The sequence below is a fragment of the Bacillus rossius genome, chromosome 3, assembly GCF_032445375.1.
Source record: "Bacillus rossius redtenbacheri isolate Brsri chromosome 3, Brsri_v3, whole genome shotgun sequence".
NCBI lineage: Eukaryota > Metazoa > Arthropoda > Insecta > Phasmatodea > Bacillidae > Bacillus > Bacillus rossius.
In genome coordinates, this window is record NC_086332.1 from 57,913,145 (window position 1) to 57,940,507 (window position 27,363).

Below are 27,363 nucleotides of genomic sequence, written 5' to 3' on the forward strand. Positions count from 1 at the left end.
CTTGTCATGCCTATAAAATTTGAGCAGTAACAATATCATTAGATGGCAGAGAAATGAATATTAAGATGTAATGGAAGGCCTTTGGGTGCTTTCAAGAATTTTTACTGGGAGTTTCATATCTAAAAATTATTCTGAAAAAAATTATTCTGAAAACATGCATTTAGCCCTTTTCACTCTCCTAAAAGTACAGTTTAAAAACAAAATATGGAAACAGAACAACCCATCCGCCCTCTGCACATTCTTAAATGCTTTTTGTGAACAGGCATCACTTGGATATTTTGAGAAGTTTTCAAATCGCGTAGAGTCTTCTGAAGCTCTGCTCACTGTATGTGTGCCCAGATATTTTTCGATAAACTTTCCCTAGCCTGAAATACTTTTGGCAAGAAGGGCTCATATTTAGATATTTACTGTTTTCCCATTGCATTGATAGTGCTGGTACCCCAGCTAGTATCATGTAATATTGTAACGGCGCACCTAGCCGGTGCCACCACCATATGTTGGGGGGGACAAAAAAAAGATAGAAAGTCGTAAGTACAAAAATGTCGTAAACATCCAAATGTTACGGGGGGAGAGAGAATCGTAACTCTTAAGTCACTCGCTTGGCATCAACTAGTCTTAACTTCATAAAATACTTTACTGTACCTAGGATCAAAGTTAATAGGTTCGTCATCCCGTACAGGATGTCTGGTGAGAGCTGAACTAAGGAGATTTTGCAAAATAACATAATACTAAATTAAAATGATTTTATTCTTAAAGTCAAATAATCAGCATAATTTTAAAGAACATTTAAATAGCGGGATCACAATTTACAACAACAATCTCTTCATTACTTCCTTAACTATTGAACGACCTTACAAGAGAGAAAGAGAGAACTTCACTAAACTCTTCCCTAATCCTTCCGAATACATCAAATCATAATTTATACTTAAAATTAAAACAAAGATCAAGCAATACTCACATTTTCCAATAAGCACCTCTTGATTGACTAACGTAGGGGCCTCTCCTGCCCTTGAAATCCCGAACGAACATTACATTTTAAAAACTAGAACTAAACGACTAGTGACGAGGGCCATAGCCTCCGCCCAAGTGCTTGAAGACGATTACATGACGATCTAAACTTAAACTACATTACGAACTAAACGACTCGTTTCCACAGACGACGACCATAGCCTCCGCCTGAGTGAGCCTGAATTCCTACATTACGAACGAACTAACTAAACAACTCGTTGCCACAGGTGAGACGCATAGCCTCCGCCTGAGTGAGCCCCGAGCTACCACTCACTTGCGCTTAAATTTGTGCGCCCTGCCGCACCTAGCAATAACAAACGCTTGTTATTGAAGCCAAATTTACTAAACAACTAACTAGAACATCTGGGAAGGCTACCCCCCTCTACCCCGACGTGCAGGCCACACCGCGCGGCTTGTTTCGACAGCGCGCCCCAGTAACTGCGGCCCGTGGCTGTGCCAGGCGCGGCCGAACAACAAACAAAAATCTGCAAGCCCGCAGCGCGCCGCGCCGGCCCCGTGCCCCAATTACATGGTCACGCCACTTGCGCTGACGAGTGAACAGAGCAGCCAGCCCAGAGTCCCGTCAGTAAAGTCCCTAAATTTGATTTCAACAACCCTGCAAAATTTCGAACCGCGACAATATAAATATTCACTACCAGCTGGTATAGCGGCCCAAATTGCAGATATTTTTAGAGCTGATGGCTTAACACTTAAACAAGTACAGCAGCAGGTATAGTGTAATATGATATGTAGACTTAATAGATATTTTTGTGCAAAACTACACTGTCACATTTATCAATTAAATTTGAAGTATCCAGTTCAGAAGTATTCAGTTAAAGGATTCAGTTACAGAACAAAAAAAAAAAAAAAAAAACATGCAAGTAATTAAAAAAATTTAGTGGTAGAAATGTTTCCTGTGGCATTGTTTTCTTCACAAACTTGTTGACTCTCCAATTCCACTCACATTTTTGTAAGGGATACCTGTTGTCATCATATAAGATGGACGGGAATATCAGTGATCAGCTCTATAACAGGGCATTAAAAATTATCTTTATATTTATAAAAGCCAGAAAAAACACAGACATGAAAAGTTAATGACTGTAATGAATTTGAAAATGTTCATTTTCTTCCAGCTCTATAATATCCACCTTGTACTAATCATTGAGATGTCCACTTCCTGCTGATTGAAGGAACGTTCACCTTGTGCAAACACTTGAAACAATAATTTTGTCCACTGAATGCATTGCATATTTACTACTATCTCTTAAAATGTTGCCTCAGCTGAGTAAATAAAAATTTAATTTTCTCATGTTTTCATTTACAAATATTATTATTTGCATAGTTTTCACAATAGCTGTATGATTTTTTTATATATATAGTTTTGCACAACTGAAATCAAATTTGTGTGTGAAAAAATTTCATGATTTTTGAAGAAAAAAAAAATTATTTCTAGTTAACTTTTTGTGTTGGAAGTTATTCAATATTGCACGTATGTGATTTCTGTTAATACGTCTGTAAACATTTTATAATTTGGTAGTTATGTTTTAACTGATTGCATGCATTCGTAGTTTCGTGTATGTAATTTACTTCTGGCTTGTATTTAGAATCTCAGTGTTAATTTCTTGTGTGTTGTATAACTTGTATTTCTTTGATATAGGTTTCTCTCGGCTTGGTTTCTTCAAAAGACAGTGCAGTAAGGGTAAATGATCAGTAACTTTGTGTGTGGGATTGCTGGTGTGGGCGTGGGTTGGCCCTGTACCAGTTCTGTTCAGTACTGTGTGCTCTGCATACACAACACATTTACAGTACAGTGTTTCCTACTACATGTTAATACACTAACATCATCTTGTAGAATCATTAAAGCTACAATTTTTTTTTTAAAATTTCAATTGCACGTCTGCAAGTAATTCTTTGTTATTATATTTTGAAAGAAAAAAACTTTACTCTTTAAATGGTGTACAACCTCCTTAAATAATTAAGCAGTAAAAATGTAGGAAAAGGCTTTTGATATTGTAGCAGTTAGGTGAACTAGAGGAAAGTTAAGATGAATGTGAGATTATATTTATGTACGGATAGAGACAAAATTGGAATTTTTGTGTGAACTAAGAACTAAAATATTTTGAAAGCTGCATGACTTTTCATGTATGTTTGTTGGTTTGCAATGCATGACTAGTTTTTAAGACCTAACTGGCCAGGTTTATGTGTAGTAACGTCCCAACAAGAGACAATAGAAATTAGTCCTATCCATTACCCAGTTGTGTAACACAGAAATTTAACATACAAGTGATTACTATAATAAAATTAGTCAAACAAAAAATTTTAGTTACAAATTATTTTATAACTTAAAAAAAAGTAGATAATGAGGTAACAAAATTTTCAATAAAACACAAATATGTTGTAAGCAGCATAGGTATTAGGCCTGTGCGAAGCTTCGACTCAGTGAATGCATTGAAATTCTTTTTAATATTCTGTTTGACTTTGCCAGGAAATTTGCTATTTGTTTTATTTAAAGCTTAGGTTGTGATGCAAAGCTTTGCATCTGATGTGAAGCTGGGCATTTGTTGTGAGTCTTTAAAACATGTAAGTCAAAGATTGTATGTGTTTTACACGAATAAAGTTGGTTACTTAAAAAAAAATCAAATGTGACAATCAGGTTAGCTTTTGTGAATGCTCAATATTAATATTATGTATGGCTTGTTTAGGAATTTTATTGAATGGTGTTATATATAGGGCAAAATTGGTTAATCACTTATTAAGTTCAACATTTCAAATGTTAAGATATAATTTTTTTACTTCAATCCAGTATTTACAAAATAATTGTAGTACAACCTTGCTGAGAACAATATTCACAATTCAATTCGACTTGATGCAATAGATTCGACATATTTTGAGTATGATGTAACTTGAAAATTAGTGCTTTCAAGTATCTGTGCCGGTTGTTTTACGCCTAAAGATTACTCTGAAAACATGCGTTTTAGCTAGCCATTTTAACTCTTCTAAAAGTACAGTTTAAAAACTTAATCCGAAATCAAAAGTATGTACTTTTTGGCCCTCAGCGAACTCTTAAATGCTTTTCGTAAGCAGATCCCACTCGGATATCTTGAGTAGTTTTGAAATCGCATTCTTTTTCCTGAAGCTCTGCGCACCGTATGTGTGCCCGGTAGGCGGAAACCCTTAAGGGGCCCGCCTCGTCAGGGGTGTATGTGTGTTAGTGAGGCGGAATGATAAGCGCGACGCTCGATGGTATTTCTAGCGCGGTATCGCCTCTAAGCTCAAGGCTCTGAACTGGCGCGCAGTCTTCTCGTCGTCAATTGATAACTGTGAAATTTGTGCGGTGACCGTATTTTTATATTACGGGGAAATGAAGATAAAGATGTAATGCAAGCCCCTTAAGTGCTTTCAAGAATCTGTACCACTTGTTTTACACCTAAAAATTACTCTGAAAACATGCGTTTCAGCCATTTTAACTCTTCTAGAAATACAGTTTAAAAACATGATCCAAAATTAAAAGTACTTTTCGGGCCTCAGCGAATACTTAAATGCTTTTCGTAAACACACCCCACTCGGATATCTTGAGTAGTTTTGAAATCGCGTTGTTTTTCCTGAAGCTCTGCACACCGTGTGTGTGACCAGGTAGGCGGGCCCCTTAAGGAATTAGATCACCACCTCCCAGTGACAAAGTGCCAACACACTAACATCAATGCAGACTTGGGGTTACAGGATGTGCTGTTCTGTGCTCATGTGTGTAGTGTTTATGTGGTGTCCTGCTGTGCCTTACTTTGTGGCTTTCATGTTTTGATGTGATCACTTGCACATTTATTTTTTAAGTGTCTGCTTGGTGTGCTTCTTGTGTTGTGCTTTTGTGTGCTTAGTTATATATTTTTATACATGTTTTAATATATATTTTTTAATTTTCTGCTAAATTGTAATTTTTTTACTGTTAGTGGAATTTTCTTTCCTATTATTTTGTTGAGTATAAGTAGAAATAATAAAAATTTGCAAATCAGTAACAAATAAATATGCCAAACAATAAATTGCTGCAGCTCATTTACAGTTATTTTAAAATTTATTGCAGGCCTAGCAGTCGTACTACATATTATGTCAAAATGTGTTGAGACAATTGTTTTTACATTTTTAAAATTTTTAATTAAGTATGCACTGATAATATGGTACTGTTATTTTGATGTGTCAGAATTAGTGTTACGTTTTAATGAATATCTGTATAGTTGGTTCACATTAAAAAAACATTTTTAGGAGCCCTGGCTAAGTTTTGCTTTAAGTATCTCAGTTATGTAAAAATAATGTGGCTTTGGGCCTGTAACTTGTAAGCATGCTCCGAGCATGTTGAAAAGCTAAACTAAATAAATTTAATAGGCTGTTAGTTAAAATATAGCACTTTTTGTGATATTTGGTCTTACAAGTTTTTTCCCCTGAATTGCTGGCAGTCGAACTTCTGCACCAGGCAGTGGGTACATATTAGTCCGGTCAAAATAGACATAAAAATAGTGATCAAATAACAAAAATTCCGACAGAGCTGAATTTTGGTAAAGACATTGGGTACACCATTATAAATAAAGTGCCAAAAGTTCCCATAGATCCCATGTGTGCTAAAAAAGTTATTTAAGGTCAAAGGTCAAAAATTTCTGTTTTTTTTTTTTTGGATTTGCCTCAAAAACTAAGTTTTATCAAAAATATAGCCCAGACAAAAATTGTAGATTATAGAATTATCTACAAAATTTGCCCGAATACTTTTTTTTCCTAAGAATCACCATTCCTAAGATATTGCCATTCTAAAAGTTGAAGGAGTTAGATTCTACATGATATGCACACAAATGCCACGTAAATACGTAGTTAGGCACTTAATATAAGTAAAAATGCCTATTTGTGTCTCTTATATGTATAAAATATACAATTCTGAGAATATACACTCAAAAGAAACTGTCCCTTAGCCAGTCCCTTCTGCCCGCATGGCCTTGAGCAACATCTGCTTACTCTATTGTCCACGTGGCAACGGTCGTATACCTGTTTCTTCAATTGGCTAAAGTGAAATACTTGGGTGTTGAATATTTCTTTCGAGTGAATACACGTGTTTATTGCTAGCGTCTACTATTACAGTTACCAATTAAATTTTTTGAAATATAATGTTGAAAACATGGGTGTATTGTAACTGTGTTAATAGTATTGTAATGTCGGCACTGTAAATTGAACACACCTTTTTAGGATGGAAAGCATTTTGACCTGATGATAGGTGTTCTGCTTTGCTCGGGCAGTCTGCCTACCCGAACACAGGTGCGCGCATCATGCTGTTCGTGGGAGGGCCGTGCTCCCAGGGCCCAGGCCAGGTGGTGAATGACGACCTGCGCGAGCCAATCAGGTCCCACCACGACATCCACAAGGACAACGCCAAGTACATGAAGAAGGCCATCAAGCACTACGAGGCGCTCGCGTTCCGCGCGGCCACGAACGGACACGCCATCGACATCTACTCGTGCGCCCTGGACCAAACGGGACTCATGGAGATGAAGCAGTGCTGCAACTCTACTGGGTACAGTGCATGAATCAACTGCAGTAGCGGTTCCTAAAAGGTGTTCCGCAGAACCTTGGGGTTCCGTGAGTCAGGACGAATGTCATATAAAGCAGGCACAGTTATTGTAAAATAACTTTCTTTCAAAGAGTTGGGGTTTCGCCAAAAGAAAAGTCAATCATAGAGTACCCTGGCCAAAAAAAAAATTGGGAACAGCTGAAATACAGTATAGATAGCGTGTGTTCGTCACCTACAGTGTATTAACTGAGGGGCCCCATAACGCACAGTTTGGTCTTTATTTCGGACTGACAGGCTGAACTGATACAGTTCCACCTTTCCTGGCTTCTCCCCACACACCTACAGTTCGGACTGTCAGTTCATGATCATCAGTCCACATTATGACTATGTCTTTCTTGGCACATATGTAAACTAAATAAAAAACCGGCCGACGGATCGGCTATCCCCCACATGTCAGTTCTGTCTGACAGGCTGAGCCCTTCCTCTTTTCACGAGCTTCTGAATGCACCACACTTAAACTGGTTGTGTGTCAATTTATTCATATTTATTTATTATTCATAAGATATTTTCAAAAATTGATTTAAAAATAATAATGGATGAGATGAGAAAGTTGATACAATGGGAGGGAGACATACAGACTTGTCATCTCTTAACATTTGCCAGAATGAATGCAGTGACATAAATTTGTAATGGTTTGGCAGTAGAAAGGAAACACTACTATAGAGCCTGAAAAATTTGCAGACCACTGACAGTCCACAAATCCAACTGTAGAACTGCAACGTTCAAATGTTTTGTCGTTAGCATCTGTAGTGTTGTACAAATATACTTTATTGGAGAGATTGTCATTTACTTTGTTTTAGTTATGTGTGTACTATAACACTATAACATATTACTTCCGTATTCTGCATATTGGATTTGGAATTTATAGCTTTATGTTATAATGGTAATGATAATGATAAGATAATTGATAATGTAATAAATTGTATGTACAGTGTTTATTTTCCATTTATCTTTTATTTTGAGTACTACTTTTTCAAATATGAACTATTTTATGTCACTTTTTAGGGGTCATATGGTCATGGGAGACTCCTTCAACTCTTCTCTTTTCAAGCAAACATTCCAAAGAGTTTTCTCACGAGATCAGAAAGGAGAATTCAAGATGGCTTTTAATGGAACTATGGAAGTGAAACTCTCCCGAGAATTAAAAGGTTTGTGTTGCAACACTTAGTCATGTTGCCAAAGAAGGTATTCCAGTGTTAAAACTTTTGATTAATATAAGTAGCCCATATTTTCTCGAAATCATTAAGGCAAGTGTTGAGATGGTCCCCCTTACCACAAGCCATTGTTGAAACCTTTGCCAACTTTATGAATTGTTGTTGTTTGTATTCATCTTAATAATCTGGTTTTGGGGTCGTCCACTAATCACGTGATGTTTTTTTAGCAAATTTTTAACCCTTCTTCACACTAGTGATTTGTGGTGAGGTTTTAGACTTTCCCCCCCCCCCCCCCCCTCCCTCCCCAATAAATCACGTGTATTATTTTGGAACAAAATATTTTTAAAATTTTCAGAATATTATCTTTAAATATAGGTATAATCTAATGTAATTAGGGTTGTGCGAATGTTCGGTATACCGATACCGAAATCGAAATTTTGCTACTTTCATTTTCGATTTCAGTAAGAATTTCATCTGTCGAAGTTCGTTTTTAGCGAAATATTTCGAGCCAAACGAAAGTTCAATAGCTTACCGAAGTTCGTTTGTTCTAGTTGAAAAAGAAATCGTAATTTAATAAAAATGTACAGTATAATACCGGTACAATAACGTTCCTTATTATAAAGTATATTTCACTTAACAAATTTTTTTTAAGTCCCCGCCAAAAATCGTATCTTCGCCATGCAAAATGGTTTCAGTTTAAAGTATCATTTTCACTATAACGTATAAATTCTACTAGTAGCGTGGCATTACTTCACCAAAATTTACTTAAACTGGTAAATAAATTTCCAGCTAAATGATTAATGTAGTAGAACAAAGATACACAAATACCAACGCAACGTATTTTCTAACCTCTAAATTCTCAAAACAAAGTTAACAAACAGTTGCGCGCACAACCATAGATTATACCGTACGTAGTATGCGACGTGAGCAACACAACACCATTCGATACATCGAAAGACGGAGGTTTGAGAGAAGTATTAATTATTTAGACAAAAGTGTTACGCTACGCTAAAAATACTGTTTGATGTCTGTGCCGGGATTGTTTATTGTTATTGTTGAGTTTATTTTCAGGTTACGTTATTTAAACACCGCATTGTATTTGTGCTACAATATGAATGATCCTGGAGATAAAAAGAAACGAAAGCAATTCACGCTTAAGGAAAAAGTGGATATACTCAGAGAACTAGACACGGGGAAAAAAGCAAGTCGCAGTTGCGAATACATATGGCATTGCGGCTCTCCTGTAGCTATTTTTTTATATATTTTTTTCTCTTTGTAAAGATATGTATGCATGTTTCAGTGCTAAGTACAAAAACTTGAGGTACCTGTAAGTACTTAGCACTGAGATTCTACTGTAATGTCTTTATATGATTTGCTTGTTATTACTAATAATGTAATAACATATGCAAATCATATAAAGACATTAATTAGAAAAAAGATTTCCATTAAGATTAATTTACGTGGTGATGAAAAAAACTCACGTTAATGAAAATACGGTAAAATCATAATTTGAACAAACATGGCAGATAAAGTAAACAAAATTCAACCGTGATTACAGTAGGCCTAGGTATCAAAACAAAATCATGCAATATTTGAAAAATTACCTGATTCATTTGCTTTCAAACAGTAGTGTAGGTACTATATTCGTAAAACATACATTCCAGAACTGTTAGTACACTATTTAGTATTTACCGTATACACATAAACAAAGAACGTAACTACTTTTATTCGCGCACAGCCAAACAAAAACATTGTCGTCTGCTTTATTTAAATTTTACATACTCTGACTGGCATATAAAATCCTCATAATATACAGCCAATTAGACAAAAAGGTCAACAAGTCACTGCATGTAATGACCACTTGGCAGCAACCATTTGTTATGTTTTGTTTTGACCATGTCCATTGCCTAGTTTACAGCTTCCTGAGCTAGCCATGTGTGACAGTGGTGCAAGATGGCGGCCGTTCCGCAGTATTCACGTATTTTTTCATCAGTACCATGCACGTGATAAATATATTATCATAGACTGCGACATTACGACTGTAAAGGAAATAGTCTGTGCGCTGAAAGATCTGGATTGATTCTTGAAATTTACGAGTGACATGGGGCTGTGTTGTGTGGTCTAGGGCGGATGTTGATTTTATTAAATAGTAATATTTATATATACATCAAAAGGTACCAAAATGATTTATGTAATAGAATTTATTACTGAAGAGCAAATTTTGGGGCACTTTTTTTCTTTGTTAATTAAAAAATTTCGCTTAACTTTCGTTAAGAATATATTTATCTCATAGAAAAATTCATTTTCGTTTCACTTTCGCGAAACTTGATAAATTTTCTTTCACTTTCATTTCGTGTGGATAAAGTCACTTTCGCACATCCCTAAATGTAATTCTGGAAAATTAAGCACAGTGATAAAAATGTCCAGACACACATTAAGGTTGCAGGTTTATTCTCACGGGCATAAAAATAATAAAGGAAAGGCTTATATGTGATTTACGCATGTATTCGGCGCCAAAATCAGTCTTACTGGCGACTGGCAAGCCGAGCCGGGTGGTTCATGTTGCGGCGGGCGGGGATGTTGTTGCCTAGCTACGGCGAGTCTAGGTCACGCGTCGCTTTTCGGTTTAGTAGAAATCGCGCGAAAAAATAAATACATGTGATATCTCTCTACACCCCCCTCCCCCTTGTGATATTTCGTGATTATTCCCGACCCCCCCCTCCTCCCCTTTTCGAGCCTCACGTGATTAATGGACGATCCCTTTCGAGAATGGTGCTGAAAATAGTGTGACGTCTACACATCTGGGGAAGGAAATTTTTTTTAATTAAATACTTATATGTATTATAGGTTTATTTGTTTGTGGCAAAATGATCTCTAACTGTTCAGATAATACTTCCAGTAAGTGAATAAAAATCAGGGAAAAAAACTGTATTGTGAATTTGGGCCTAACTTGCATTGACAACACTTTTTTTTTAAATTACCATGAAATAAGATATTTATATGTATAAATAAAACCTTTATATTTAAACAGATATGAATGTTCTGGTAAAATGATGTGTGCAGATGTGAATTGTAAATATATATGGACCCGAAAAATGGTAACTAAAACTTACCATAAACAGTGTTGAATATGTAAGACAAAGACAAAGTTTTATCGCAATACACCATGTAATCATGACCCTACATATGCGTTTAAAATTAAGAATATTTTATTTTGGAATAACAGCGTTAAGTAACTGAAACTATACCCGATATCTCTTGAAAACATTAGGTTTACATGTATAGGTGACATCTATAACCTTCAAAAATTCAACCAACAAATTAAAGATAAGTTACTGTTAAATCATGCAGACTCATGGTTAAGTACTAAATAAAGCAGTATGCCAAATTCTATAATCTGGTATAAACAGGGCAGAAACACACAATCTGTACATTTTTAGATGTTATAAAATCAACTATATTAAATGTGAACAAAGGGAAAGGATGAAAAAACTATAAAACACATTCTAAGACATATTTTCAAACAATGAACAGTTACGTCTTGTCCTCAATTATAAAACAACTAAAAATGTAAACAAATGAGATGATACAATTCATTATTTTATTTTCTTTTTTCTTTTTTTTTTCTGGGAAGCAAAGTTTTTTTCCACTAAAAAAAATTTTTTTTATGTCTCATGTCTAACTAAAATTAGGTTAATTTTATATATAAATACAAAAAGTTGTGTGTTACTGTGCACAACTCATCGTTTGTGCCTTTCATAAATACTGTAAAAGGTCTTTAATTCAGCATTACGTATATTATAATGTTACAAACGCAGACAGATCCGTGACGTGCCAAGTTTGCAGCTGGCTGGCAGCCCTGCACTGCCACTGACGTCACGCGCCGTCCATTGACGTAAGGCATGCCACGTATGCCTGGCTGGATAATAAAGGTCCTCGCTACCCACCCCCCCTCCGCTCCCCGCGCATCATTTCACCACGGGCTGTAGCTGCCTGGGAATTGCAGTCTTACAGAGGCCGCTGCGAGAAGTGACATGAATAAGCCTTGCCTTTCTGAACTTTTCGGGCGTCAGGTCGGCCCGGGATGATGCGACTAGTCACAGCTCCCCTTGTCAGTTTGAGAAGTGCGCCACTGGTATATAACCAGCAATGCTGACCTTTGCGGAAGTTCCGAGAGTTTGTAGAGTTCCTCAAGTGATGGGAAGTGCGACATTGGTGAAGAGGGTGCGAGACCCCCTCGAGAATGGTGTGATGTGGAGCGACGGGATTGAGAGAGTGTGACTGAGTGGCATGAGACTGTTTGTGTGGACAAGCGTGAGGTAAGGGGCAAACCACTGTTGAGTGTAGCTCCAGTGAGGAGTGAAAACTGTGGAACTTGACAAACAAGGAATGACTTGCAAATAAACATTTTTAACTGCCAGTGATTTGTGAGTGGACATTTTCAAGTACAATTATTTATTAGTATTGTAAATATTAGTAATTAATAAGACTAATAAAACTTAATTGGGCTATCCCTTACAAACCCAGTTCTCCCCCACATTTTACTTGTGTTTTAGTTTTAGAATTAATATCATGTATAACCTTGTACTAATTGTACTGTATTTACAGATTTTAATTTTGTAAAAAAATTTTACAGTGTCTGGTGCCATTGGACCGTGCGTGTCTCTGAATGTGAAAGCCGCAAGTGTGTCGGATGTGGAAATTGGAATGGGTGGAACTTGCCAGTGGAAGTTCTGTGGATTTAATCCACACACAACGTGTGCTATGTTTTTTGAAGTTGTCAGTCAGGTATTGTATATTATATAAACTTCCCTCATTAAAAATGTTAATATCATAACTTAACTATACAACTTTCGTTTATAGAATGAGTTTATCATGCAATATTTGGACTTAGCTCAGAACTTTCCAGTGATAATTTGTCCTTGAGCTATCCATCTGAAATTATCTTACCTAATACTTTGCTGACAAGCACTTTTTAATATTGACACTGAACCTACCAGCCATGGTCACTATCCACATCCCCTACGCATTTCTTTCAAGACACAAGGGCAATCCTTCTAGTAGGCCTGAGTGCATGTTCCAAGTTGTGTGCATCTTACAGTTGCAAGTTGAGAGGAAGAACCCTCTTAACATAAAGCATTAAATCTGGAATGATAATATGTTTAATCATTTCAATTAACTCGGGCAAAGAATCCGTTACAATTATCAAGGCCAGATCCTTCAGAACTTACAATCACATATAATTTCATTACATAAATCGATACCAACATACAGAAGGCAAGTTAGACTCCTATCAAAGCTTGTGTTGTATTAAACTTACAAACAGACACCAAAAATTAATTTACATCAATTAATAAGTTATATTATAATTTATAAACCTCAAAATGTTACGTGAGGCAGGGTGAACTCCAATTAAAGATGGTGACATATAAAAAATTTATTAACAGATATCAAACATTATTTTAAGTTTTCTGCACGTATGCACACTTACATGAAATACTAAACAGATATTGTACATCACGCAACAAGATAAACTTAAGTTTTACCATGTTAAAGAAACACAAAGTCCGTTACAAAATATCTATCTATCAAGTCCGTAGTCATAGGCTCTGACTATTGTTACTACATGCATGCAAGCCTTCCTTTGCAAACTTCGAACTTTGTGCACCAACAGTTTCACTTAATTACGTGTGCAGATGCACAAATGAACTGCGAGCCAAATTATTCAGATATTGTCTGTTAAGCATAGGCACAATTCTGAATAGCTACACAACAGACATAAGAGTAAGCACCCACGTAATATCAAGACATGAAAAAAACTACACCAACTTTTGTGGCTTGCCAGTAATCATATCGTTCTTTAACTTTCAGTATGTCATGCATGGCAATCTTATTACATAAACAGTAAATGCATTTACAAATCATGAAGCCTATCTCCCAACTCTAAAAACTAGCATCCATGTTGTGTAACATATCCTTCACCCTCAATCCAGCGTGTGCAGGTGCATAGGTGGTCTCACAAAAAAAGCAAAAGAAACTGACCACACCCCTACTGTGCACAAACTTCACTAAGGTGTATTCACACAATTCCACCATGTAAGAAGAGCATAGCCAAATGACCCTACACCACTCTATAGCACCTTTACTGAGAACTAACATGACATACACTTTTGCATTCCCACAGCTCCGGAAATGTTCGCAGCTCATGATGTACCATTAAGGTGGTACCATACCCATAACAGAAATAAGAGCTTAGCAGTCCCGCATGTAATATTCCGCCAGAACTAAACATAAAAACTGACTTTTTTGAATGCCTCTTGATAACATCCCCAGTTCCCTAGGCATCGGCTCACAGGGCAACAATGTAACATTTGCGTTAAATTGCTTCCAAGGCCCTACGCTCTTTGCATCATGTTCCAATGTCTTTTCAAACTTACATGATGCCACAAGTATTAAGAGTGATGTTCACCCATAAGCCTCAGCTGCCAAAGCCTTGATGAAGAGTGTCACCAATGCTAGCTGTTGTTCTAAGCATAACTTGCCTACCAATTTTGTGCATGCACGAAAGGGGAAGCACTCATCTTATCGTGAAAGATGCACATCGGTAAGGGAAAGAGGAAAGGAAGGGGAAGTCCTGTCCGTCAGGCGAGCTCCTTGAGGCTTGGTGCTAAGTTTAAATCTTGATGTGCGTTGACCCTGCCACCCACTGAACTTACATATAATTTTTATATTTAAAAATTTTCAAAATTTCTTAAATACTTTTTTTGGTTGTTTTTAAATGTTAAAGGTTGGATCCACTGTGTCTCGTTCATTATGTACAATAATGACAATCACTTTGTGTTTGAAACCATTGAGAAAATCTCTTTACCTACAATTTTTTCTCCTGCACTAAGAGTTTAAATTCTGAATTAATTAATTAACTAGTTGACAATCATCTAAATTTATTTAGTTAATGTTGCAAAAAAAATTTATTGTGTGCCAACAGTATTTTGTTTTAGGATGTACTAGATATCATTAAGTAGCCATGACTGTAATTTGTAGTTCTTTGGCATACATTATCATTAAATCTTGTGTGTTTTGTGTGTTTTTTATCTCACACTTGTTTAGTAATACAATGGATGGTTTCAGCATTCAGCTCCAATTCCTCAAGGCGGCAGAGGTTGTGTTCAGTTCATCACTCAATACCAACATTCATCTGGACAAAAGAGAATACGAGTCACCACAATTGCTAGGAAGTAAGTACATCATTGGTATTGTACTCACCTTTGTTAAATATTTCTTAAATTATTTTATGTATTTTGCTTATGTAATTGGTAGCAACTATAGAAAAAAGATTAAAAAAATATTGACAAATGAGTGAACAAATAACTTCAAAAACGTATTTTGTTCAATTTTGAACGTAAAAACGAAAACCATGACCTGAACGTGAACCAGAACTAACGCATAACTATTGTAGTACATACTAACCACAAAAAGTGTGGGCTATAAAATATAGTTTACTTGGCAATAGACAGAGCGTGCGCGTTGCATGCAATGCATGCGAGATATCAATATTCGATTACGTGCGTGCACTCAATACGGGCATCAGTGCAACCACTTGGCGTTGTACTGAAGTGTTTGGATTGTACCCACGACCCTTGCCACATGAGTGTAATGCATTTGCAATCACCGTCACATAGAGCCCAGGGTATTAAGTAAATCAGTTCTTTCTTCCAGCAAAATTTTATATACTCCGCCAAGATGATCATTTCTTTCAAGCTAAAGTAGCTTTACGTATGAACAAGCTTTTGAATTATTTCACTATTGTAGTGTAAGAACATAGCTTGTGATATAAATTCTCATGTGCTTATGAGCTTTTTAATGATGAATCTGCAGAGTTTAATACACTGGATTCAAGCTTAATTATTATTAAAGAAAAACCTTTAATTGACCATTGGGTGCAAATAAATGGCCATTACGATCTGACTGTGGTTAGCAAAAAAAATAAAAATAAAAAAATAAAAAAAAATACTAATGACTAGGGACATGATTATAAGGTGAATTGCGATTAAATGGTAATAACACTGTAACGTATGTCAATACAATATATATACGTATATATTACACGTAAATGCAACTTAAAATGTAACTTAAAACATTATATTACTCAGGAATTGTACAAAATTTTAACTAAAATTACAAAAAGGTTATCTTTTAATATCATAAATTCATTGAATGTTATTAATTAATCTTAAATTGATACAAAAGTGTATTAATATTACATTGTTTGGTCTTGCATCTCTTATTAGTACACATTTTTACATTAATGACATTTGCACAGTTTCATACACACAAAAAATTTCTGTTTATTTTAATTTTTCTGAGTAATGTTTTAGGTATGCCTATTATTAATGATTTTATTGTATAAGTGAATTAAGTATCAGTCAAAATGAGACCATTTTTGTGAAATAAGTATTAAGAAATATTTTAGTGTCAAATTTGCTGAATAATACACTATTTTTATGGAAAGAAAACCACCATTTATAATAATAAAAAATAAAAACAATAATACTGAAATCTACCGTTATAAAAACTAAATTGTCCTAAAAATAAAACCATAAAATCTTGTCTCTACTAATGACTATGTCAGGCTACACACGACATTTTTTAATGATGACAAACAAGTTTTTCCTTATATGTATTTGCAAAATTAAAAAAAAATTTACCAACTTAGTATTTAATGCAAAGAATTACATTTGTAATTTTACTGATTACTTATTTCAGGAGTATTACTTGTAAAAAGTTATTATTTTCACTTAGTAAATGGAATTTAACTTGATTAATGTTTTCTGTACTCTTACCAACCTTGAAGTTAGTTACATTCAATGCAACAGATTGACAAACTAGACAGGTGTGTACACTTGGCTAATGAAGTGTCATCTGTTTTTCACCCATAATCCTTGTGACTGGTATGGATGCGCACCTTCATACAACTCTAGTCCCCCCCACCCCTCATATACTGGTGAAGCAGTGCAACACTTGGCAGAAGGAAGGACGTGTGGATACAGCAAAACGACTTGTAATGCGATGCTACAGCTTGGACAGCTGAATCATTGGACTAATGCATGTTAAAGTAGTTGCAGTATCTTATTGTTAATGGAATCAGTTACGTGAATTTAAATTGAAAATGTTTTTTAAACATGTTTCGAATCAGTTTGTTTGAAAAGTTTGGCCTTCAGTCTGAACGAGGTGTGCTACAATACCTGGTGATGGACACTTGAGAAATTGAGCCTTGCATGGAACCAGGATCCCCAGTGACAAGGACTAGCGCCAGGCCGTGAGCCAGCTGTGGGTCCTGCAGCTCGGGAGTTGGCTGGTTGAACGCCCCGACACTCTTCCTTGCAGTTGGGCTGACGCGTCGGCGAACCTGCACCACATCAGCGCAGGTTTCGACCAGGAGGCAGCGGCCGTGCTGATGGCTCGCACGGCTGTGTTCCGCGCCGAGACCGATGATGGCCCGGACGTTCTGCGATGGGTCGATCGTATGCTCATCAGATTAGTAAGTGTCCCGTGATTTTCCTGTGCAGACAGTGAATTTATTTGGTAGTTATCAATTTTCCTATCACCCAACGGGTTGTATGGCATGGTATTCACTAATATGTATATTTTTAATTATAATATGGTTGCTATGAATTGATTGTTTTAACTTATTGTGGGCATAGACAGTCATGGATGAGGTGAGATATAGCAGTGGCAAAATGCACTTGGTGGGGGAAACGGGCCTGCTAAATTTTTCCATCCAAGAAATTTCAAAGTTTGTGATTTTCCTGCAGAAATACTACTGTGTGACTAATAAAGTGTACTTAGTCCACTGATTATTATTTTATTTAATTTAATGTTTGATGCCGTAATAACTTATACAGGATTAACTTTAGCCTTGAAGAATTAAAATCGGGAGGGAGGGGTAAGCCATACGATGTCATGATGCCGCTACTGCTGCCAGCATACACTAGCCACTAGACGAGTTTTGCTCGCACCCACTTACTTTGCAGAAGCTACAGTCGCTGTATTTTTAAATGGATTGTCCAATTTTTTTTTTGTTCTTATAAGAACATAATAATTAGAATATTAACCCACACAAAATATATTCTGTGTGTTAAATAATAGCATTTTTATAAGTATTTTTACTGATTATGTATATTTTGGTGACAAATTTCCTATATTTAGCTGGTTCCTGAGAATGTATTTGTAAAATTGTTGCTTCGTTAAATCTGGCTTCGTAAAATTGGAATTTTAGTGTACATTTTGTAATGTTGCAGAACCCTGCCCTCCTAATTAAATAATTTTCTTTTAAACTTCTTTTTGTATAGGTAAATATAAATAAGTCAATGTTTTTAGAGTGGTGTGTATATTATAAGACAGTATAATCAGATGTTATGGCTATTAATATATGTTATTTTCACTTGCTATGTGTTTTAAGAATGTACCTTGTATTTTAACAGACATTTTCTATCATTAGTAATTTTTATGTAATTATTCACAAAGAAGCCGCTGTTCTAGATTTTTGCCTGTTTAGGCCTAATTTTTCAGGTTATTTCGAAATGATTTTAATTTGGTAAAGTAATTTGTATTATAATTGCTGTTTATAATGTGCATTAACGTGTTGGATGATTCTAGAACACGGTACTGTGTCTGGGCTGGTGTTATGGTTAGAAAGAGAGGCATGAGAGGCCTGCAAGTGGGAGTGAGAAAGGAACAGTGCTTCCCCGCCAACCGAGATAAAGACGGTAATTCCTCCCCTGCATGGGAACTGAGTGATAACTGCTCTCTCACGGTGTGGGAGAGAGAACGAGAATGGAAGTCCCCGATTTCGATGTAAAATTGAAAAGAGACTGATCAGGGGAAGCCCAGAGTTCTGTATGTACAATGTTTTTTCATGTAGTGTAACTTGTTCTGTGATTGGCTTGTATCTGTAAGCGTGAATGAAGCGTGCGTGTGATTGGTCGGTGAGGTCATGTGACGTCTACTCCCTGCGTGGAGGAGACTGTGGCAGGATTTCACCAGTCGTCTGTCAAACGCTGGACGAGTAGGTCGCGTTCGGTGGCTTCTCGCTAAATTATAATGTAATTTACTAATGGATAATTTCACGTTGGTGGTCAGAGCCAGGCCGAATATTAAGTCAACCTAATTTGTTTTATTTTCTTTCGGACAATAATTAGAAATTACGGCCACCTTCGTAGGCGTTTTGGCTCGGGGCGAAATTCGGTTTCGCTGGGTGCGGCCACGTTTGAGGCCGCACTGACTTCATGTGTTTGCAGCAAAACATTAATGAAGGACTTAATCTACGCTATTATTTTTCGGTAATTTCTCATCATGCGAGCTACCAGCAGTTTTTCGACGGGCAGATGTATGAATGAAACGAGTGAATGAACCATTGGAAGTGTTTGGATTCGTCGGGGCATTCTGTTTGAAAAAATAAAAACAAAATTACAATCAGCGTTGAACATCTGTTTATTTTGTATATAACGAACCGTTATATTTTTAGTGTTAATGCAGCTGTAATTTTAGTCCTTGTATGATTATTGTAATAATTTATGCTTAAGTATTGTTAGTAAAATTTTAATGTGTTCTTAATATCATGTGCAGTATTCAAATATATGTATATTTTCTGTCATTATAGTGTCAGAAGTTTGGAGAGTATGGAAAAGATGACCCAAATAGCTTCCGACTTCCAGAAAACTTTAGCCTCTACCCACAGTTTATGTACCACCTGAGACGCTCGCAGTTCCTACAGGTTTTTAACAACAGCCCAGATGAAACATCATTTTACAGGTAAGACATGCACTTTGTATGTTTTAGGTATAAGAAATTATGAAGTTAGTTTTTTAATGTGAAAACTAATTTTCAGTATGCTTACATCATTGCAAACCGAGAACCCACCATAAAATATTGGTTGAGACTAAAGAAGATAATCTTTATCTTTGTTTTTAAAAATATTTTAGCATTTTCTCCATAACCATAAGCACTAATTTTTCTTGTTCAACAAAAAAAAAATACCAATACCAATTAAGTCAGAAACAAGAAAGTCTGTAGGTAAAAATAAGTGTCACTAGAATCACCAGATGAGTTCCAAATGTGTACAGAGCACACCAATATGTTTTAGAGGGTTTTTACAAGTTAACTGGCTGTCTAGTGCAAACATATTAGTGAACAGCTTCAGTTGACATGATATCAGGGGTGCATCAAGAAACCACTGAGATGTTATTAAAAGGATCAGTATGAAGTACTGTCTGAAGGATCACTCTTGAGATTGGATCGCACCTATTGGGTAGTTAAATCCAACATTTTCACTGTAAGGGTGCCGTCGAATACGGGTAGCACCGTATATCTGTCAATAGAATTCCATGCACACACGTGAAGATTTTGTTTCGTGTCGCTTTCCGTGCTACATTATTAGGTTATTACCGTAGGTGGTGAGGTGACATTCTTGCGCCCGCCCCTCTCTCACTCCTCTCCCTCTCATTTTACTTCTTTACGACCCCTCCTACAAACAAAAAGATCAACAAGAAGGCTACACTTTTTTATGTCAGTGTATCCCTTCCCCGCCTATTGTATTTTATTTTTACTACTCCTCTTCCCGAATATTAAAAAGGTAACAAGCTACCTTTTCTTGTCAGTTCCTCTTATAAAAACTAGCACACACATTACAGTCAGAGAGAGATTTATGCAGGAGGGGGGTAAAGTGCTGGAGAAATGTAAAATGTGGTGCTTTGAAGTGTGGCTTTCAAAGCATGTAGCATTGCAGTATACATGCCTTTTCTACTAATAAAATTGTTACTAAGAACAGGCTAGGTTGCCAGTATATTTTATTCTGAATTTATAATTATTTAATAATCATGTTTCTTCTGTCATTCTTTCAACTTTGTTTTGCTAGTTATATTTACGTAATATTATGTGTAATGAGTTTTTTCTATTATTTATTTAAATTTTAATATTGTATTATAATTATATATTACGTTTTTATTAGAATGCAGATGTTGCATAATGGTTCTAGAACAAGGGACTGTGTCTGGGGTGATGTGTAGAAAGAGAGAGGCATAAGAGGCCTGTAAGTGCGAGTGAGAACGAAACAGTGATTCTCCAGTAAGAGAGAGACTGTAACGATATCTACTCTCCCACGGTGTTAGAGAGAGAAGAAGAAAGTGAATCCCCTGTTTCTATATGTGAAAATGGTTTTCAGTGTATATGTTCTGTGTTCTGATTGGCTTGTAATTGTTAGTGTGAATGAAGAGTGTATGTGATTGGTCGATGAGGTCATGTGACTGCCCTTCCTGCGTGGAGGAACCAGTGCCATGATCTCGTCAGTCGTCTGTCGATCGCTGCACAACGTGGGCGCGTTCGGTGGCTTCTCGCCAAATATGTAGGAGAATTGTGGAATAGAAAATTTAACGTTGGTGGTCAGAGCCATGCAGATTTTTAAGTTAACCTAACATTTTTATTTTCATTCTGCCATTTAATTAGAAATTGTGACCATCTTCGTCGGCATTTTGGCTCGTGGCGACTGTGTTTCGCCAGGTGCAGCCAGGTTTGGGGCCTCACTAGTTGTGTACTTCAAGTAACTTTTTACTGAAGGACTTAATCTACGCTTTTTTTTTCTGCTTAATTTTCATTGCCCGAGCAAAAAGCAATTATCGACATTTGGATGTACGAGTTGAACACGTGCGAAAAATAATGAAAGTGATTGTATTCGGTTGTTTCGTCTTTCAGACAATAAAAACTCTCAAATGAAAAAGAAAATCTTTTTATTTCATTAAGTGAAGTGTAATAAGCATCAATGATGACTGCATTTCTTTCATGTAATATTGCATTTGAAAACAGGGAAATCTAACGCAAAAAAAAACAATGTGGGCCACAGTTGCACTTAAAAACCTGTCGAAATAAGACACATGGAGATTGTGTACAGTGCCAGTTCACTTACATTTACAATGGAGGGAGGGAGGGAGTGTAAACCATCAACACCATTACATGGCTACAACCACACAGAATGTACACATACAAACTCTTGCTGGTGTTTTTTTTAGATTTCCCCCTTCTGTTTAATACTAGCCTAGCAAGTCACATCACTTTCCTGTGCCGCACCGGCTGGTCAGGTGTTGCACAATGGTGCCATTCATAGTGTTTTTCACATTCTAAAAGTCCAGTTTGTTCTGTTTCACTTGATTTATGTCCGTGAAAAACTTTAACTGATCATGAGATATTTTCTGTTTATCGTGATTCAAATTCACAATAGGTTTAATAATGCTAGCAATCGGGGTCACTGAAAATGAAACATCAATGCGAAGGTAAAACAAAAGTGCATTGTACAAAAAGCAACATGTTACGCGCAAACAATAAATCTTAGGTATTTAATTTAATGACTTTATATAAGTATAAATCCAATTTTAAATTAACTTCTTTTAAGCAAAAAAATGTTTTGTAAAAGTATCGAAAATATAACTAGAATTTTCTTTAGTATATGAATGACTAGGAAAATATAAAACTAAAATGTTTATGAACAACACAGTTGGCTAGCCTGCTATAAATTATTTATTTCAACATGGTGTCATGATTGCTTGTCAACATTGGAGGTTTAAGATATGTTTATGAGTGAAGAGAAAAGTTAGGTTAATGTTGTATTTATGAAATAAAGTTATTATATTGAATTGAGATTACAGTATTTTCCCTGCAAGTACAGAAATCTAACTGGTTAGTACAGTGTTACGGATTATTCGTAATTGTGGTTGTGATCGAACCTTCAATTAATGTACCACGTCTTTTGTATATTAGTGCAGGTGAGTTGTACAAACATTTTCATCTTACTGGCTGGAAAATACGGCAATTGTGACTAGAATTAATTAATTTACGTGACTATTTTACAACCAAATTATTGACAGTTCTTACCACCTACCATTCTAAATATGATACGATTCCTTATATGGTACGATTCCGTACAGCTTGTGAATCTTCAGTTTTGATTCCAGATAGAATCCTTTGAATCGAAGCACTGAAGAATTAACATGTACATCCCTACTCGTGATGTTATATATATATATATATATATATCTCTGTGTGTGTGTGTGTGTGTGTGTGTAGTTTATGTATGTATGTATATGTCCATGAGTATGTGCATAAATAACTCCTGTGTTGATTTTTAATATATATTTATAATTTTATATATATTGATGTGATAACGTCTTATAAATCGATGAACGCAGGTTGCATGCACGAAAAAGGATAACTCATTGTCACATTCCGCCTGAGCCGAGCGTGCAAGCGAGAGCGCGGAACAAGCAATATAGAGGCAATGACAAGTTGAACTGGCCAACCACCGTGCAAGAAAATCTTCTATAATATCAAACAGGTTAAGGCGGGCTTTTTAAAAGCAGCAATTTAAAAAATTTGATTTATTTGTCCAATTTCGTCATTTCAAATTAACAATTTATTGACATTGATTTGATTTCAGTTTATTTCTATAACTAATTGTTTGTGAATATATTTAAACAAATTATTTAAATTAAATTTGGAAAAACTGTAAATAATATTTGAAAATTAAAAACTATGCAATTTTTCATAAATGTTTTCTTATGACGTTATCACGTAAAATTATCGTCCGTAAACCGACTTTACAGACAGTCCCCTTTTTTTTATATGTATATTTTATTTTAGATATATATTAAAAGTCAACACAGGAGAGTTATTTTCGCACATACTCATCGACACGCTGCAATTATCAACATTTTTTTTTTTTTTCACCCAAAGTGGAAAACTTGCATGAGGATCGCATTACATTTTTGAAACTAAAAATCTACGTAAAATATGACCCATGTGCTGGTAAATACAGTACATTTATTTAATGTTTAAATGTTCCTTATTTCCATTCACATTAAATAATTTGTTTGTAAACTTTATAAAATAAGATTTAAAGCTGTTATGCCTTAACTATTTTTGTTTTAATCATTTATTGGCAGTAAAATAATCAACAATTCAATAATAACTTAATAACACATTACTATTAGATTTGTACTAACAGTGTGCAGACTGATTACCATAAATTTAAAAATTATTTGGTTTGGAGAGGGGAGGGAAATTTCCTCTTTTCACCCCCTCGTTGGATCCATTCATGCATGATATTTAGTCTGATATTAGGGCTGATTTTATCCTATTCAGTGTTGAATCAATGCTTGTAGTTTAAATCCTCTGCACAACTCTGTATTTGACAGTTCAACCTATACAGGTAAATAAAACTCTAAAGAAGTGTCACAACTAACAATGTGTACTAAGCCAGGAGTTAAATGAAGTAGTTAGCCATTTTCTTACTTCTTCTCCCACCTCCCCCACTTAAGTTACCCATCCTTCCAGTTAATGATTAATTAAGTTAACAAGTTTTTATGACAACATTAATTTTCAAATATTATGTGAACACAAATTCAAGATGCATGTGTGGATGTCTTGGAGAAGCTAATTCCTCAATATCTCTCTATGAGTACTTGATTTAGGGCACATTTAATTTTGTAGGAGTAAAAAGTACATGTATGTGTTTCGGGAATTTGACATGTTTGTCAAAAGTGTGTAATGTTCTTTTGCCACAGGCACATGCTCATGAGGGAGGACCTGACTCAGTCGCTCATCATGATCCAGCCAATCCTGTACAGCTACAGCTTCAATGGCCCGCCAGAGCCTGTGCTATTGGACACCAGCAGCATCCAGCCAGACCGTATACTGCTCATGGATACTTTCTTTCAGATTCTCATTTTCCATGGCGAGGTACAGCACTGTTCATTGCTTTGGATTATAATTACTCCATCTGAATTCTCATGAGTAAAACAGTTTTAGCATAAATTTAATGCCAAAAAATTAAAACTGATTTTGCTTAAATAGTTCAAGGTCAGTTTATTTTGTTTTGCATTGTGGAAAGTGATTCAATATTTTTACTGAAAATGTGTATTTTCAATTATTATACTGCTAGAATTTGGTTGCTGGGAATGAATTAATTTAGTCCTTGCCGGTTTTTGAAATCTTTAAAAAGTGTTTTAATTATTTAAAGATTTGTAAATTTGATTAGTAATGTGGTTTTAAATAAGGATTCTTTTATTCTAATATGTTCTAGCAACTTTGACAATCTAGAGGACCCGAGTTCAAACATACATGTATCATCCGACAAATGCACTAAATTTAACTTAAAACATAGTCTTTCACATATTCAAACTGGAAGCATAATTGCACAGGCAGTTTTATATTTTAACTTTTAATTTCTTGAAAGAATAAAATTTAGCAGAGATTGAATTGTGTTCATATTCACTGGAATGCACTTTACATGCTGTGAGGTTACTAAAAGTATATATAGCGGGTGAGCAGCTGCAGTTAATCTGTTTTTTATGTTATTATATATATATATATATATATATATATATATATATATATATATATATATATAAATATTTTAATAATACCTCTTATCTGCTTCTGTCTTTTTATTATTTTTAGGCATGATGTTAAATCATGCTATCCAACTGAAAATAATGAAAGAACAAAAAAAAAACACTCCAGTTGAATATAAATTACCCTTATATAAGACCTTTTGACATTTCAAATCGGTGTTCACATATCAAAAATAAATTACACTTCTAAAGCTAACCTACCTCTTAAGTCAATACGTCTTTTTTTACATTTTCAGTCACACTGTTTACATAAAAATTAATGATACTTATAAAATTAATTGCACAAATTAATAACTTTTTCCATATGAATCAATAAATTGTAGATTTTTTAAATAAAATAAATATGGTAGCATCAATCGTTAGCCATTACAAAAACTGAGAAGTATACAAACACAAGCAGCATTACGAGAATTCAGTAGCAGCACTGCTGTGTCATTTCTACTTCTCCCCTGCCATCTACCCTTCCAGTTGTTACAATTTAAACATAGAATGCTCCGCTATATACCTATCCCTCCCACCTCTTGCTGTCCTCCCATTCGATCACTAATGCATTGGTTGGGGTGTCGTCGCTGCTGAGGCACTCTCCTCCTCTACTGGTTCCCTCACCACGTACCTAACTATTCCCCTCCTCCCCCGGATTCCCCGCAAGTACCTAACTATTCCCCTCATGCGATTGGAATTGTCGTAACGCTCAAAAATTGTAGCCTCCGCAGCAAAGAAGTTCCACTTCAAAAATGACATGTCTGCAATGTATGTTTGTATTTAGCATGATATATAATATTAAATTATCATTATTCTTGTTATAAATTGTCATTAGAGTAAGTTTTTAATCTACTATTTCATAGTATTCTTCCAATTATTGTTTGAGATTATAGCCGGTTTAGTAAATTAATCTATTTCATTATATTCCTCCTATGTCTTAAGGCGTGCTACATATGGTTTGTTAGTATGTACACTTGAAAAAAAAAAGAAACAACTGCATGGTAGTGTGCTGTTCTTCGCAGCCTTGATAAGTGGGCTGGGCTGTTGCAGACGATAGCTCAGTGGAGGGCCCAGAAGTACCAGGACATGCCTGAGTACGAGAACTTCCGGCAGCTGCTGCAGGCTCCCGTGGACGATGCGCAGGAGATACTGCAGACCAGGTTCCCGATGCCGCGCTACATCGACACGGAACAGGGAGGCTCCCAGGTCAGTCGCCCTTGGGCCGTGCCGAGCGATGCTTGTTTGTCTTGGAGCAGTCATAGTTTTTTTCTTGTTGGAATTTATGGGTTTTTATATGCTAAATTTTTAGCAGATTATAGTGAGTTAAACTTTTTTTTTGTTGTTTAAAATTGTTGTATAAATGTATTGAGAGCAGTTGAAGTCTCACTTTCACAACTTTTTAGGATTGGACTCACTTTTTTTTTTTTTTTTTTTTTTTTTTTTTTTTGGGAAATTTCTGAATTCATTTCAATACTAGATAATATTGATAATCATGTTTTATTCCAAATTTTGTTGCGAAATAGGTAAATGCTTCACATTATCTGATATCTGTGTCTGGCATTTGTTCATAACCTGAATGTTTTGTTTAGTTAATTGTGTCAAGAGTACTAAATACTAAGACGCTGTCATAAAATACTTTCTGGTAAATATTTATTTTGCTTACATCTTTAAATTGTTTTCAATTATTGTTTGGATTATAGAAAAGAGGAACAATCATGAAATACTTACTGGTAGATATCAGATATAACTCACGGGCCACCATAAATTCTGTTTTAAAGGTTAGTTTTATCAAAGTCTTACCCATACAGTGACCTTCCTCATGTTTCAAGGTCAAACGTGCAAAAATTCATTGAGATCGGATGAACCATGTGCGAACACTAGGAAGACGAACATTCAAACATTCGTTTTTATATATAAGATACTACAAAATTATAAGGATGGTTGTTCAGGGTAAAATAGGTACCTTTTAAAATTGTAGTTCCTAACACAATTTAATGTTAATTTTATGTACCGAGCCTAACCAGTTATTTAAATGGTAAACTACTTGTATTAAGTGGAGTACATACTCAAAAATACACTTTTCAGAATTTTAAAAAATACTTTTCCCTTGAAAAATCTGTCTGTCTGTCTGTTCCTGTCATTTTTTTTAATTCCAGTAAAG

General features: G+C 35.5%; 1 protein-coding gene across 12 annotated transcripts in view; it reads left to right on the forward strand.

Moving 5' to 3' along the window:
* The window catches only part of LOC134530750 (protein transport protein Sec23A), a 77,018-nt gene that overhangs the window by 31,976 nt on the left and 17,679 nt on the right, over positions 1 to 27,363 (forward strand). For 5 of the 12 annotated variants that reach the window (XM_063365885.1, XM_063365887.1, XM_063365884.1 and 2 more), the window contains exons 7-14: positions 6,279 to 6,553; positions 7,616 to 7,758; positions 12,401 to 12,552; positions 14,893 to 14,999; positions 17,149 to 17,302; positions 19,424 to 19,575; positions 24,372 to 24,546; positions 26,253 to 26,408. In XM_063365885.1, coding sequence (XP_063221955.1) covers positions 6,279 to 6,553; positions 7,616 to 7,758; positions 12,401 to 12,552; positions 14,893 to 14,999; positions 17,149 to 17,302; positions 19,424 to 19,575; positions 24,372 to 24,546; positions 26,253 to 26,408 — 1,314 coding nt within the window. Of the gene's footprint in view, positions 1 to 2,665; positions 2,708 to 6,278; positions 6,554 to 7,615; positions 7,759 to 12,400; positions 12,553 to 14,892; positions 15,000 to 17,148; positions 17,303 to 19,423; positions 19,576 to 24,371; positions 24,547 to 26,252; positions 26,409 to 27,363 lie in introns of all 12 variants that reach the window. The other 7 variants (XM_063365876.1, XM_063365881.1, XM_063365877.1 and 4 more) reach the window with 2 other exon arrangements.